Source organism: Oncorhynchus masou, chromosome 29 (assembly GCF_036934945.1).
Source record: "Oncorhynchus masou masou isolate Uvic2021 chromosome 29, UVic_Omas_1.1, whole genome shotgun sequence".
NCBI classification, from domain to species: domain Eukaryota; kingdom Metazoa; phylum Chordata; class Actinopteri; order Salmoniformes; family Salmonidae; genus Oncorhynchus; species Oncorhynchus masou.
Window position 1 is genome coordinate 30,227,184 of NC_088240.1, and position 15,340 is coordinate 30,242,523.

General features: G+C 45.8%; 1 protein-coding gene across 1 annotated transcript in view; it reads left to right on the plus strand.

Moving 5' to 3' along the window:
• Positions 1-14,957, plus strand: part of slc49a4 (solute carrier family 49 member 4) — a 69,557-nt gene extending 54,600 nt beyond the window's left edge. Inside the window, exons 8-9 of the mRNA XM_064944473.1 lie at positions 883-1,065; positions 10,899-14,957. Of these exons, the coding sequence (XP_064800545.1) occupies positions 883-1,065; positions 10,899-11,014 (299 nt within the window). The 3' untranslated portion in view covers positions 11,015-14,957. The remainder of the gene's footprint in view (positions 1-882; positions 1,066-10,898) is intronic.
• Positions 14,958-15,340: the final 383 nt, after the last annotated feature.

Here is a 15,340-nt window from a genome sequence, read left to right on the forward strand (position 1 = left end):
CCTCAGTTTCTCTGTGACAGCGGCAGGCAGGCAGGCAGGGTCCTCTGAGGCAGCAGTGTGATTTAGAGCGGTGCTGGCTAATGAGGAGTTGATTTGGCCCAATCTGCAGTGATAAAGGAGACGGAGAAGACTGAGCCATGTTCTGTCCCAAATGGTACCCTATTCCTTATAAAGTGCACTACCATAGTACTCTGGTCAAAAGTTGTGCCCTTTATAGGGAATAGGGTGCCATTTGGGATGTAGCAATGCTCTGCTCCACGGTGATGGCTTAATCTCCTCTCCCAGCCCAGGGCCCCCGGGCTCGGCCTCAGAGCAGCTGAGACCTCGATCAGTGGTGGCCAAGACACACAGGCACACAAGCACGGACACACGCACAGATACTGTGAGCACACATACACACACACACACATGCGTGCAAGCAAATTGAGGACACACACACACGCGCGTGCGCATGCACACTAGTTGAGATGCACACACACACACACAGGCACCCGTACACACATACAAACACACACACACACATTGGGGGAGTTGGCCAGCAGCATATGGCACTTACCAACGCAATTTGCCTGTGCCCTGAGAATAACTAACTGTAGTGAATCTCATGAAAACACAAGCTGCATAGCAGGTGGTTTTGCCTGTGTTTCCCCCCCCCCCATCCACCACCCACTGTTGAACCACCATTGTCTTAGCTGGAATGACATTATGAGAAAGCTTTGACATGTAACAATGAGAACTTGGAGACCTTCTCATGGTGACACTGTTCTTATGGTCACACTAAACTAGTGTCATCTCATACTAGTTAAAGTGCCATGTGTAAAAAAGGGATGATATGAAAATGTGATGATTGATTGATTAACCCTCCTCCCCTCTTCCCCTCAGCTACCCTTTACACCTCCTGTATCCTGGTGGGCATCTTCATCAACAGTAGTGTGCCCATCTTCTTTGAGCTCTTCATCGAGACCGTGTACCCCGTGCCAGAGGGCATCACCTGTGGCGTGGTCACCTTCCTCGGTAACCTGGTCACCGGCTGCCTCCTCTTCTTCCTCACCTTCTACAGCACAGGTAAGACTGACGGGTAGAGTACAGCTACAACACAAGATGGAAGAGAAAGAAGTGGATAGGAGAGAGCTCTAGAGCAGTAGGTCAGATTTACATCCAGGTCAAGAGGTCAAATAGATATAAGAATTAGAATTAGATTCCCAGACTTTTTAAGATATAATATTTATTTTGATTATAATAATTTAAAAACATGTTTTATCTCTCCCAGCATGGTATTCATTGTCTTGGTCTAGTGGAGGTTCATGTATCATTTGTAAGTAGAGGACAGATGACAGACTATCTCTACCTCTATTTCTCCCATTTCTCCATTTCTACAGGCTCCAGGAGCAGGTCTGGAACCTGTAGAAATATAAAGTCAGTGGATCCGAAGCATCAGGCCTCCTCTCTGTGGGTGCATCCCAAATGGCACAGAATTTCCTTCATAGTGTACTACTTTTCACCAGGCCATTTTTTTTGTTTACCTTTATTTAACTAGGCAAGTCAGTTAAGAACAAATTCTTATTTTCGATGACGGCCTAGGAACAGTGGGTTAACTGCCTGTCCAGGGGCAGAACGACAGATTTGTACCTTGTCAGCTCGGGGGTTTGAACTTGCAACCCTGCCGCCATGGCAACCCTGCCGCCATGGTCAAAAATAGTGCACTATGAAGGGACTAGGGTGCCACTTGGGAAGAAACCTCTGTTTCTCTCCTCTGTTGGCTGAGCTACATTCTGTTTGCAGAGCTCTTCTTTGTCTGATTGTCTAACCTTCCAGTAAAGGCTAATCACAAAGCCACTCAGGTGGAATGATGAATAATGCTTCTAGAACTTGACAGCATTCCCCCCTCAAACCCTTTTGAGTAAATAGACAGAATATATACGTACACATATTTGTGCGAACTGGATTACTATTCGTGAGATTCACTGGGTCCCCCAGAGTACAGGTGGTGTACAGTCTGGCTCGTCCACCAGAGTACAGGTGGTGTACAGTCTGGCTGGTCTCCCAGAGTACAGGTGGTGTACAGTCTGGCTGGTCTCCCAGAGTACAGAGGGTGTACAGTCTGGCTGGTCCACCAGAGTACAGGGGGTGTACAGTCTGGCTGGTCCACCAGAGTACAGGGGGTGTACAGTCTGGCTGGTCCACCAGAGTACAGGGGGTGTACAGTCTGGCTGGTCCACCAGAGTACAGGGGGTGTACAGTCTGGCTGGTCCCCCAGAGTACAGGGGGTGTACAGTCTGGCTGGTTCCCCAGAGTACAGGGGGTGTACAGTCTGGCTGGTCCCCCAGAGTACAGGGGTGTACAGTCTGGCTGGTCCCCCAGAGTACAGGGGGTGTACAGTCTGGCTGGTCCCCCAGAGTACAGGGGGTGTACAGTCTGGCTGGTCCCCCAGAGTACAGGGGGTGTACAGTCTGGCTGGTCCCCCAGAGTACAGGGGGTGTACAGTCTGGCTGGTCCCCCAGAGTACAGGGGGTGTACAGTCTGGCTGGTCCCCCAGAGTACAGGGGGTGTACAGTCTGGCTGGTCCCCCAGAGTACAGGGGGTGTACAGTCTGGCTGGTCCCCCAGAGTACAGGGGGTGTACAGTCTGGCTGGTCCACCAGAGTACAGGGGGTGTACAGTCTGGCTGGTCCCCCAGAGTACAGGGGGTGTACAGTCTGGCTGGTCCACCAGAGTACAGGGGGTGTACAGTCTGGCTGGTTCCCCAGAGTGGTGCACTGTAATAGGGTGCTATTTGGGAGGTAGACAAAGTGTCAACTGTCAATAGCCAGGCTGTGTCAGATGGAGATGTATGTACTGTAGGATCAGCAAACGGACACAGGCCTCAAAGTATACATTTTTCTCTTCTAGTTGTTGGTGGTGGTGGTTGATGACATCTTGGTGGATGTGTACAGAGGGGTCTGTGTGCTGGATGCTGCCCATATGGTGGGAACAGTGTTGGCGGCTTCCTACCCTCTTTCCCTCTGACACCCAGGAGATTAAACTGAGATGAGAGCGCTTTGGCGCAGCTTTAGCTTTTAAAATATAACCCTGTTGTGGTCGCAGGCAGTAGTGTGGTTTATCTTACCCTTGGGTCTCTCGCTCCCTCTCTTCTGCACTGAGTAATGCTCAGAGACTATACCCAGCTGAGGCTGGTCTGAGATCTATAGTTAAGGGCCCAAGACATCTTGAGTTCAGAATCCTGTGGTATTCCTGTGAGGACTGGACACTCTTGATGACTGCCAGTAGCTCGGCCCTATAAAAGTAGAGCAGTTGGTGTTCTTCAGGAATCAGTGTTAGGAACAATTAATATGATATGTACATGTCCCTATAGGAATTTAGACCATTGGTTTACATGTATTTGAGACAACTTATTAAAAGGTAATAGTAAACATGTTGTCCCTCGTGAATTATGCAAATGTGTAAATATTGACAAGACACATAATTCACCCAAGTTTCGTCAAAATCGGGCCAGTGCTGTCTGAGATATTGTGTGTGACGAACGTACAAACGTACTAACGGACGGAGACGTATCCACAGTCCCCTTTTCGATTTCATTGTGGGGGACAACTACGACTAAATCGAGTTCCTGTTGTCTCTGTCCTGTTTATCAACCAATGTGGATGAACGGAGGATAACATTCAACCACCACAAAACAGATTTGTAAGGAATAGGACCGTATGATAGCACAGGAGGTTGGTCGCACCTTAATTGGGGAGGATGGGTTTGTGGTAATGGTTGGAGCAGAATGAGTGGAATGGTATCAAATGCATCGAGCACGTGGTTTGATGCCATTCCGTTTGCTCTGTTCCAGCCATTATTATGAGCCATCCTCCCCTCAGCAGCCTCCACTGTATGATAGGGCTACAATATTTTATTTTTTACCTCTAATTCATCCTTCATTCATTTCAGCCTTATACAGTAATCGATGTGGCATATGCGGTGGTGTGGAATTAAAAGCAGAAGAATTCCATATAAATCTTTGCCTTTTCAAAATCAACCCCGCTCCATCCTTCATTTTAAATTGGCAATCTCAGCCTCAAAGATGTTCATTTATTTTTTGGTTACAGTTGATTTAAAATTTCCATTCGCTGCTCACTGCCAAAAAAAACAAATTCTGAAGTATCAATGCTTTAACTTCTTTAAAAAATATATTTATATACATATTGTTTTAATATTGAAGGTTTGCTAGGGTCTCGGCTCAGCGGGTGCCAACTTCCTTCTATTCCAGCAGGGTATTTCAGGGTGCCTCCCAAATGGCACCCTTTGCTCTATATAGGACTGAATCTATCTGAAAACGAATGGAGACAACATTGGCCATATGAATGCATACAGCTACAGCTGTTGGTACTTTAGATTTCATCGTCTCTGTGTTTGTGATTTAGCTATGGAGAGGTGGGTGGAATACAAAGTAGGGAGCCGGATTGTGAAGTGTAGAGTCAAAGATTCCTCGTCTATGTGGAGGAGTTAGCGGTTGTGTGGGACAGGCAGCTATATCGTTGTGTTTGTTGCCAAGACTTCTACGAGGGAAACAGACCGAAAATAATTGCCGCTTTTCTTTTTGTTTTAAACTTAGTTTTTGTCAAACTTTGCTGTGTTTGTCTTGAAGTACAACACTATGAGATGACTAACATGTTATTTGGCATATCTGTAATTCCTAACCTTTTGTGAAAGTTATGGAGGCGTCAGACTGTAGCGCCACGTTGATCATTAACAAGCCTTTTGTTTTGCAGTTGCACTTTTATTTCTGGGATGTTTTTGAAGGATCGTCGTGGGAACAGTTGACAGTGTAATCAAACACACCCTATTAGGAACACACAGTCATATTAAACAGTCTTAATGTCTACCCACCCAGTCGGAACATTCTGACAGTAATAGAAAATAATTATTCTCATTTTGTTTCATTGAACGTTTTATGATTTCATTTCATTTATTCTTGGCTAATGTCAGCCAGTCAGCCAGCTCCATTCCCCTAAAAAAAACAGCTATGTAAAGTGAGAAAACATTTAACCAGCTCTGAAAAGCTACATCCATTTTAAAACGCGGCATTATCGGCGACAATTACGAATAATTCTGGTATGCTAAGCGGCTTTGGCTGATGTCCCAGGGCGCAGGGTGAGGCGTCAATATAGCCAGAGGGAGAAGTGAAAACATCATTTCAATTGTCCTTTCTAACTGTCAGTTGGGTATTATCACTGAGCTACTGGAGCTATGATAGCCTGCATCAGCGTATCTCTCCCCAGAGGCTCTTTCATTATGAATGTACAGAAAGGGAAATAGATTCAGTCCACTCCTATTCCCCTGTGTATTGCTGTTCAAGCAACCACTCCTCTCTGACGATGTCAGAGGGCCCATGACCGCACAAGCCACTTAGCCCCATCTTCACAAACAAATACTTGTTGGTAAGCATACAAAGACACATTAGCATTCATTCAGACTCTTCACCCGTTCACATATCTCTCCTCTCTTAATCTCCAATCTAAATTGATGAATCAGGGGCAGGCGGGTTGTGGTGACAACACAGTCAGAGAAACACAACTCCGTAAACGGGCCTCCACACCAACAGGCAACAGGTTACTGAGCTAACTTGATTAATGACTGTGCTACTGCACAATGCAACGTCCTTCACCTTTTCACTTCTTCTTTTGTCTTGCACTGTGCTCTGGGGTGGCAGGGTAGCCTAGTGGTTAGAGCGTGGGACTAGTAACCGGGAGGTTGCAAGTTCAAATCCCCGAGCTGACATCTGTCGTTCTGCCCCTGAACAAGCAGTTAACCCACTGTTCCTAGGCCGTCATTGAAAATAAGAATTTGTTCTTAACTGACCTGCCTAGTTAAATAAAGGTAAAATAAATAAATAAACAGATGTCTGTTCTCTCTCTCTGTCCACTGTGTTCTGGACACATAGATGTTCTCGCTCTCTCTGTCCACTATGCTGTGGACCCACAGATGTTCTCTCTGTCCACTGTGCTCTGGACCCACAGATGTTCTCTGTCTCTGTCCACTGTGTTCTGCACCCACTGATGTTCTCTCTCTCTGTCCACTGTGTTCTGGACCCACTGATGTTCTCTCTCTCTCTGTCCACTGTGTTCTGGACCCACTAATGTTCTCTCTCTCTCTGTCCACTGTGCTCTGGACCCACAGATGTTCTCTCTGTCCACTACTCTGGACCCACAGATGTTTTCGCTCTCTGACCACTGTGTTCTGGACCCACAGATGTTCTCTCTGTCCACTGTGCTCTGGACCCACAGATGTTCTCTCTCTGTCCACTGTGTTCTGGACCCACAGATATTCTCGCTCTCTCTGTCCACTGTGTTCTGGACTCACAGATGTTTTCGCTCTCTGTCCACTGTGCTCTGGACCCACAGATGTTCTCTCTCTGTCCACTGTGTTCTGGACCCACAGATGTTCTCGCTCTCTCTGTCCACTGTGTTCTGGACCCACAGATGTTCTCTCTGTCCACTGTGTTCTGGACCCACAGATGTTCTCGCTCTCTCTGTCCACTGTGTGCTGGACCCACAGATGTTTTCTCTTTCTGTCTCTCTTTCTGCCCACTGTGCTCTGGATCCACAGATGTTCTCGCTCTCTCTGTCCACTGTGCTCTGGACCCACAGATCTTCTCTCTCTCCGTCCACTGTGTTCTGGACCCACAGATGTCTTCTCTCTGTCCACTGTGTTCTGGAACCACAGATGTTCTCTGTCTCTGCCCACTGTGATCTGGGCCCACAGATGTTCTCTCTGTCCACTGCTCTGGACCCACAGATGTTCTCGCTGTCCACTGTGTTCTGGACCCACAGAGGTTCTTGCTCTCTCTGTCCACTGTGCTCTGGACCCACAGATGTTCTCTCTCTCTCTCTATGTCTCTCTCTCTGTCCACTGGGCTCTGGACCCACAGATGTATTTGCTCTCTGTCCACTGTGTTCTGGACCCACAGATGTTCTCTCTGTCCACTGTGCTCTGGACCCACAGATGTTCTCGCTCCCTCTGTCCACTGTGTTCTGGACACACAGATGTTTTCTCTTTCTGTCTCTCTTTCTGCCCACTGTGCTCTGGATCCACAGATGTTCTCGCTCTCTCTGTCCACTGTGCTCTGGACCCACAGATCTTCTCTCTCTCTGTCCACTGTGTTCTGCACCCACAGATGTTTTCTGTTTTTCTCTCCGTCCACTGTGTTCTAGACCCACAGATGTCCTCTCTCTGTCCACTGTGTTCTGGACCCACAGATGTTCTTGCTCTCTCTGTCCACTGTGCTCTGGACCCACAGATATTCTCTCTGCCCACTGTGATCTGGACCCACAGATGTTCTCTCTGTCCACTGTGCTCTGGACCCACAGATGTTCTCTCTGTCCACTGTGTTCTGGACCCACAGATGTTCTTGCTCTCTGTCCACTGTGTTCTGTACCCGCAGATGTTCTCTCTGTCCACTGTGTTCTGGACCCACAGATGTTCTCTCTGTCCACTGTGCTCTGGACCCACAGATGTTTTCGCTCTCTGTCCACTGTGTTCTGGACCCACAGATGTTCTCTCTGTCCACTGTGCTCTGGACCCACAGATGTTTTCGCTCTCTGTCCACTGTGTTCTGGATCCACAGATGTTCTCTCTTCCTGGTTTTCTTTTGTACCTAGTGGAGAGACAAATGAAAGGATAAGCAACAAAAAATATTATTTTCCTTCACATTGTCCTTAGGAGGAGCCTCTCTCTTTCTTACTCTCTCCCTTATGTCCTCCTCCCCTCTGTATACTATGAATGTTTTCTGTGTAGGTTTAGGTCGCAACAATAACCGACAGATGTTCTCTCTGTCCACTGTGCTCTGGACCCACAGATGTTCTCGCTCTCTCTGTCCACTGTGTTCTATACCCACAAATGTTATCTCTGTCCACTGTGCTCTGGACCCACAGATGTTCTCGCTCTCTCTGTCCACTGTGTTCTGGACCCACAGATGTTCTCTCTGTCCACTGTGCTCTGGACCCACAGATGTTCTGTCTCTGTCCACTGTGTTCTGGACCCACAGATGTTCTCTCTGTCCACTGTGCTCTGGACCCACAGATGTTCTTGCTCTCTCTGTCCACTGTGTTCTGGACCCACAGATGTTCTCTCTGTCCACTGTGCTCTGGACCCACAGATGTTCTTGCTCTCTCTGTCCACTGTGTTCTGGACCCACAGATGTTCTCTCTGTCCACTGTGCTCTGGACCCACAGATGTTTTCGCTCTCTGTCCACTGTGTTCTGGACCCACAGATGTTTTCGCTCTCTGTCCACTGTGTTCTGGATCCACAGATGTTCTCTCTGTCCACTGTGCTCTGGACCCACAGATGTTTTCTCTCTGTCCACTGTGCTCTGGACCCACAGATGTCCACTGTGTTCTGGATCCACAGATGTCCACTGTGTTCTGGACCCACAGATGTTCTCTCTGTCCACTGTGCTCTGGACCCACAGATGTTTTCGCTCTCTGTCCACTGTGTTCTGGATCCACAGATGTTCTCTCTGTCCACTGTGCTCTGGACCCACAGATGTTTTCGCTCTCTGTCCACTGTGTTCTGGATCCACAGATGTTCTCTCTGTCCACTGTGTTCTGGACCCACAGATGTTCTCTCTGTCCACTGTGCTCTGGACCCACAGATGTTTTCTCTCTGTCCACTGTGTTCTGGATGTTTTCGCTCTCTGTCCACCACAGATGTTCTCTCTGTCCACTGTGCTCTGGACCCACAGATGTTTTCGCTTCTGTCCACTGTGCTCTGGACCCACAGATGTTTTCGCTCTCTGTCCACTGTGTTCTGGATCCACAGATGTTCTCTCTGTCCACTGTGTTCTGGACCCACAGATGTTCTCTCTGTCCACTGTGCTCTGGACCCACAGATGTTTTCGCTCTCTGTCCACTGTGCTCTGGACCCACAGATGTTTTCGCTCTCTGTCCACTGTGTTCTGGATCCACAGATGTTCTCTCTGTCCACTGTGTTCTGGACCCACAGATGTTCTCTCTGTCCACTGTGCTCTGGACCCACAGATGTTTTCGACCCACAGATGTTCTCTCTGTCCACTGTGTTCTGGACCCACAGATGTTCTCTCTGTCCACTGTGCTCTGGACCCACAGATGTTTTCGCTCTCTGTCCACTGTGTTCTGGATCCACAGATGTTCTCTCTTCCTGGTTTCAGGAAGAGGCTCTTTTTGTATCCTAGTGGAGAGACAAATGAAAGGATAAGCAACAAAAAATATTATTTTCCTTCACATTGTCCTTAGGAGGAGCCTCTCTCTTTCTTACTCTCTCCCTTATGTCCTCCTCCCCTCTGTATACTATGAATGTTTTCTGTGTAGGTTTAGGTCGCAACAATAAGTGAATGAGTAAACCAAAATGCCTATTTTTCTCTCCTGTGTGCAATGCACCCTTGTCTCCTTCACCTTACCCTGGTGGAGAAGTGGGTCCATTCTGGCTGACTCACTCTGAGATGTGCCAGAGGGCCAAATCATAGAATTTACCCAAACAGGCCAAACGGCAGACCGAGCTTGAGTCTCACTTCTCACCCATCGATTGAGCCGCTCACTTCAGGGGCAATTGATCAACTGCATTATAGGACCGGGCAACTGAAATTGAAATGCCCTGCAGGGGGAATTAAGATGCATGCTCCACTCAGGTTGGTGTGTTTTGACCTCATTTCTCTATATTTAGTCCTGCTGTTTCTTTATCAGGTCCCTGCCAGCTGCTGGAGGGCTGTCATCTTCTATCTTATCAGGCCGTGTCGTTCCTGTCTTAGTGGTAGGGGTGCTGGGCACCCTGCTCAGTTCTCTCTCTCTCTCGCTCTCTCACTCTTGCTCTCTCTCTGCTCTCTCTCTGCTCTCTCTCTGCTCTCTCTCTCTCTGCTCTCTCTCTCTCTCTCTTTCTGTCTCTCTGTTTCTCTCTCTCTCTCTCTCTCTGCTCTCTCTCTGCTCTCTCTCTCTCTCTCTCTTTCTGTCTCTCTGTTTCTCTCTCTCTCTCTCTCTGCTCTCTCTCTTTCTGTCTCTCTGTTTCTCTCTGTTTCTCTCTCACTCTCTGGTCTCCCTCGCTCTCTCTGGTCACTCTTTCTCTGTATTCCGTCTCTCTCCCTCTCTCTTTCTCGTTCTCTCTCTCCCCCCCACCCACACCTCTGCATCATGTTGAGAGGGCATGCCTAGTGCTGTGCAGCTGAAAGGAGACCTATCGATTTCTTTCTGGTGCAGTAACAGGAAGTAATGTGTCTGTCAAGGTATATGTTGCTCTCTCTGTGTGTGTGTGTGTGTGTGTGTGTGTGTGTGTGTGTGTGTGTGTGTGTGTGTGTGTGTGTGTGTGTGTGTGTGTGTGTGTGTGTGTGTGTGTGTGTGTGTGTGTGTGTGTGTGTGTGTGTGTGTGTTGAGGTAGAACTATGGCTCACACCAATTAGTCTCACTCTACACGTGGCTTTCCATTCCCTCTTCATTACAGGCTAACTAGGGCCACTGGAGCTTAAACAGCCAAACAGGAGGGAAAAGGAAAAGCATTGGGGTTCAAGTTTAGTTCAATGCTGGAAGGGAAAACAGGCCATTACTGACATTATTTAGATGCATGACACAAAGTTCAGAACGATGTCACCCTCTAGTCTATACATTGCATGATTAGGGCTTGTTTTGAGTTAACGGACATGAATAACCTCCCCACATTAACCTATTAGAACACGTTATACTACTACTATTGCATGTCGTCGGTTGGGTTTATACACAGTCATGGAGTCAATACTTTAAGTATATGATTGGTTGTTCTTGTCATCTGTTATAAAGGTCATTGTGATGTTGATGTACAGTAGTGCACTGGCAATGCCTGGCCTGCAGTGAGCGTAGAGGTACAGATGTAATGAGTAACCTTCAGTGATCTAATTAACCTTTTCCATCTCTCCTCAGAGTTGTCGTGGCTAAACTGGTGTTTGACGGGCTCCTGTGCCTTCAGCCTCGTCCTCATCCTCTTCTTCAGGGAATCCTACGACCGCCTCTACCTAGACGTCTTTGTCTCAGTCTGACACACACAAAAAGACTGGAACAAGAGGAGAACAAAGACAGGAACATTTTGAAACACACTGCACAGAGAAGAAGAGGAAGAAGAAATGAATTTCAGAAGTGCAACCTTGCGCTCTTTTACGTTTTAAGTATAGCTGTAGTTGTAAACTTGTAATATGACGGTGGTCGGTGATTCATTGTGAATTCCTTGTAGCCAATGAGAAGCGCCAGCCAAGGGCCTCAGACAATTAGTAATTAATGTTAAGTCTTTATAAGTGTCGGTTTGGCCAGTTGGTCCTCTGATGCAGCATTGTCTTGTCTTTTTTATAATGTAAACTACAATGGGACCTGGTCATGATGAGGGACTGTTGTTGTCTAAAGATGCACTCTGTGGCAGGTGGTTTCCCTGTGGCCTGTTGGTCCTCTGATCTTAATGAGAGAAGAGAGGCCTGATTGGCTGAGTAGCTCTAGCAGCCAATCAGCAAGCCCCACCAGTCTGTGCTAACAAGGGACCGTATAGCATTTTAGTGTCACTCATAACTGCTGGTTATGAATTGCAGGGGGCTAAAACTGTCAAACTAAGCTGTTCTGTAGAATTACCTGTGATATTACATGTCTTTTAATAGTGACATATGGTCACCTTTTTTTACTATATCCCCCTCTCTCAAGACTAATGCAAGACATTTTTTCTCCCTATGGGATTGAATTGATTGCAGGCCGTGCAGGTTCCTGCCAGTGTCGTCGACTATGATTGGACACCACCCTGGTGCACACCAGCGTCTTGGGATATGATTGGATAAGCCGCAGAGACCGCCTCGCTCTGCATGCAAAGTCACTGCTTTAAACTCTCCTCTCTGTGTGTGTCGAGGCTCTGCTGCGCGGGTCTCATGGTGTTTCCACACAATCCGTTTTAATGAGCAGTTCAGAATATGGACGTTGGAAGTAGTAGTTTCCCCGTGTCATTCTGACCTTTCAGCTGACAACAGGAGTCAGATATTTTGGTTTGAAGTTGGTTTATATGCAGACGAACATTTCAAAATTGTCAGATGTTTTTTGTTGTTGCTGTTTACAGTTTGTTATACTATATAGGAGATTTTTGAATTTTGAACTAAACTCGTTTCAGTGAGAGGCATGTTTTTAAAAATGGTTTTAACATGAAATATTTCTCAGTAGAAATGTCCATTATTATTACAGATGTATTTATTGAGGGATCAGAACACTAACACAGTAGATACAGAGCCAAATACAAAGACTGTCGTGAAATTTGTGAATACCGCTGTTGCACAGCTGAGACTGTGGCTGATTCTGTGGAAACCACAAACTATTAAGTCACTTATTAAGTCACCACGAAGCTGCTCTACATCTAACGCACAGCGTTCACCAGCAGTAGTCACTGTGCTGAGGACACTGACAACAAGAGGCAGGTGGTGGTTCGGTAAGCACCTCCTTGCTTGGACTGTCAGGGTTGGACTTGGAGGGGATGCTTACTTTCCCACGGAGAAATAACACATTGAACTGATGTTCAACATGAAAAAGAGGGGAAAGAACCACCTTTGTCCAGATTGTGGAGTGACTGGTCCTGAAAGGCACTAATCTAGAAGGGACTTTAACTGGGAACTTATTTTTTCAACATGCCCCCTGCCCGTGTACAAGTGGGGGGTACTCCCCAAAACCACTCACCAACTCCCATTACTCGGCTGTGCCACAGACAAACCACAGAAAATGTTTTTCCTGGGTGATACGGTATATAGTATGTACAATTGAAGTCGGAGGTTTACACCTTCGCCAAATACATTTAAACTCATTTTTCCACAATTCCTAACATTTAATCCTAGTAAAAATTCCCTGTCTTAGGTCAGTTAGGATCATCACTTCATTTTAAGAATATGAAATGTGCCATCTATTTTGTGATGTACACCAGTCCCTCCTGCAGCAAAGCACCCTCACAACATGATGCTGCCACCCCCGTGCTTCACAGTTGGGATGGTGTTCTTCGGCTTGCAAGCTTCCCCCTTTTCCTCCAAACATAATGATGGCCATTGTGGCCAAACAGTTCTATTTTTGTTTCGTCAGACCAGAGGACATTTCTCCAAAAAGTACTATCTTTGTCCCCATGTGCAGTTGAAACCGTAATCTGGCTTTTTTTATGGCGGTTTTGGAGCAGTTGCTTCTTCCTTGCTGAGCAGCCTTTTCCGGTTATGTCGATATAGGACTTGTTTTACTGTGGATATAGATACTTTTGTACCTATTTCCTCCAGCATCTTCATAAGGTCCTTGGCTGTTGTTCTGGGATTGATTTGCACTTTTCGCACCAAAGTACATTCATCTCTAGGAGACAGAACGCTTCTCCATCCTGAGTGGTATGACGGCTGCATGGTCCCATGGTGTTTATACTTGCGTACTATTGTTTGTGCAGATGAACATGGTATCTTCAGGCATTTGGAAATTGCTCCCAAGGATGAACCAGACTTGTGGAGGTCTACAATTTATTTTCTGAGGTCTTGACTGATTTAATTTGATTTTCCCATGATGTCAAGCAAAGAGGCACTGAGTTTGAAGGTAGGCCTTGAAATACATCCACAGGTACACCTCCAATTAACTCAAATGATGTCAATTAGCTTACCAGAAGCTTCTAAAGCCATGACATCATTTTCTGGAATTTTCCAAGCTGTTTAAATGCACAGTCAACTTAGTGTATGTAAACTTTTAACCCACTGGAATTGTGATATTTTGAATAAGTCTGTATTTTGAATCTGTCTGTAAACAATTGTTGGAAAAATGACTTGTCACGCACAAATTAGATGTCCTAACCGACATGCCTAAACTATAGTTTGTTAACAAGAAATTTGGGGAGTGGTTGAAAAACAAGTTTTAATGACTTCAACCTAAGTGTATGTAAACTTCCCACTTTAACTGTATGTTCTGAATGGTGCTTGTCTTTTCCTCTCTCCTTGTTAATTTTTTAACTCACCTTGTACAGTAAGGGTTTTTCTCTTTACCTCATGGGGTTGTTCCACCAATTTGGTGCCTTTTGAGAACTGTTAAATGAGAAAGGAATTTCACCTAATTTTAACATTCTGTCAGAGCACATGTTCATTAAAACACATTTTCCCAGCTCAATAGGTAAAATAAAAAATATATTTCTAGCCTGTCTATGTATGGGTAACAGGGTTGACCTGTTATGCTTGATCCGCTCAGAGTAGAACCATCTCACCTGCTTTTACGCTAGGATTTGGCTATTAGATGTTTATGGTTTCTTTTGAAAAAAAAATGTTAAAAGGGAGAGTTTCACCATATTACAATGAGAGTTCAGTTCACGTAACAGGGTTGACCTTTAGAATGAGGGACAGATGTAAATGAATCACTCATCACACAAAATAAATAATCATCTTCAGAAATGACTTTGTCAAAGCAGCAAAATAACTCGGGCTTTACAATGATGGTGAGAACTTGTGGGGATTAAGTGTGTTAAAAACATCTTCCTAGAAGTCACTGAAGGTAGATAGTGGGACATGTAAAAATGCTGAATTTTGGCACTTAATCAAGACTTTATTTATTCATTCAGATTGATTCAATTCTACATGTGGTCTAGGTTAAAGGGCACTTCATTTAATATAACAGGCTTTTGAAATTCAATATTGATGCACAATTTCTACTTAAAATATCAAAGGGATGCCAAAGACACTCTTTGTGGATCGACCCAGTGATATAACACTTTGTCTTCATGCTCTTTACCTTCAGAACCTTGTGACATGTTGCCTTAATTCCCTGTGATCTGTAATTTCTGTCCTCTCCACCCACTCTGTGATGATGAGGTAGTCCGTATGTGTACAGTAGTGAAACTCGTTCCTATTACACTGCTTATCATGTGTTTTGGGGGTATAGATGTTATTGTCCTGTAAAAACAAAAACAAATGTATGTGAGATTTTAAGCAGCTTATTAAAAATACATTTTGAAATACAGTATACCCACTCTTCTCCTCCATCATCCACTCTTCTCTTCTCCTCCATCATCCACTCTTCTCCTCCCCTTCATGTTCTATTTCACAATGAATGCAACTGTAGACCAAGTGTAAAAGTACAAAAAAACTGCAGGACATTTCACCTTCTTTTCTTCCAGGAAATGTCAGCACTCATTTCCCCATTTCCAGTTAATGAAACAAATGAAGATCAACATACATGACCTCACTTGTGTAAAGTCCATGAAGACGCCTATTCCCTCTAGAAGACACACACAAGACCCTCTCCCAGCTGTGCATGAAGTCATATGTAGGCTACGATCAGGACGGAATATTAGACTCTGGGGTCCCCTTGCATGCAAAGGGAGGTGACCTGCTCTGGCTCATTCT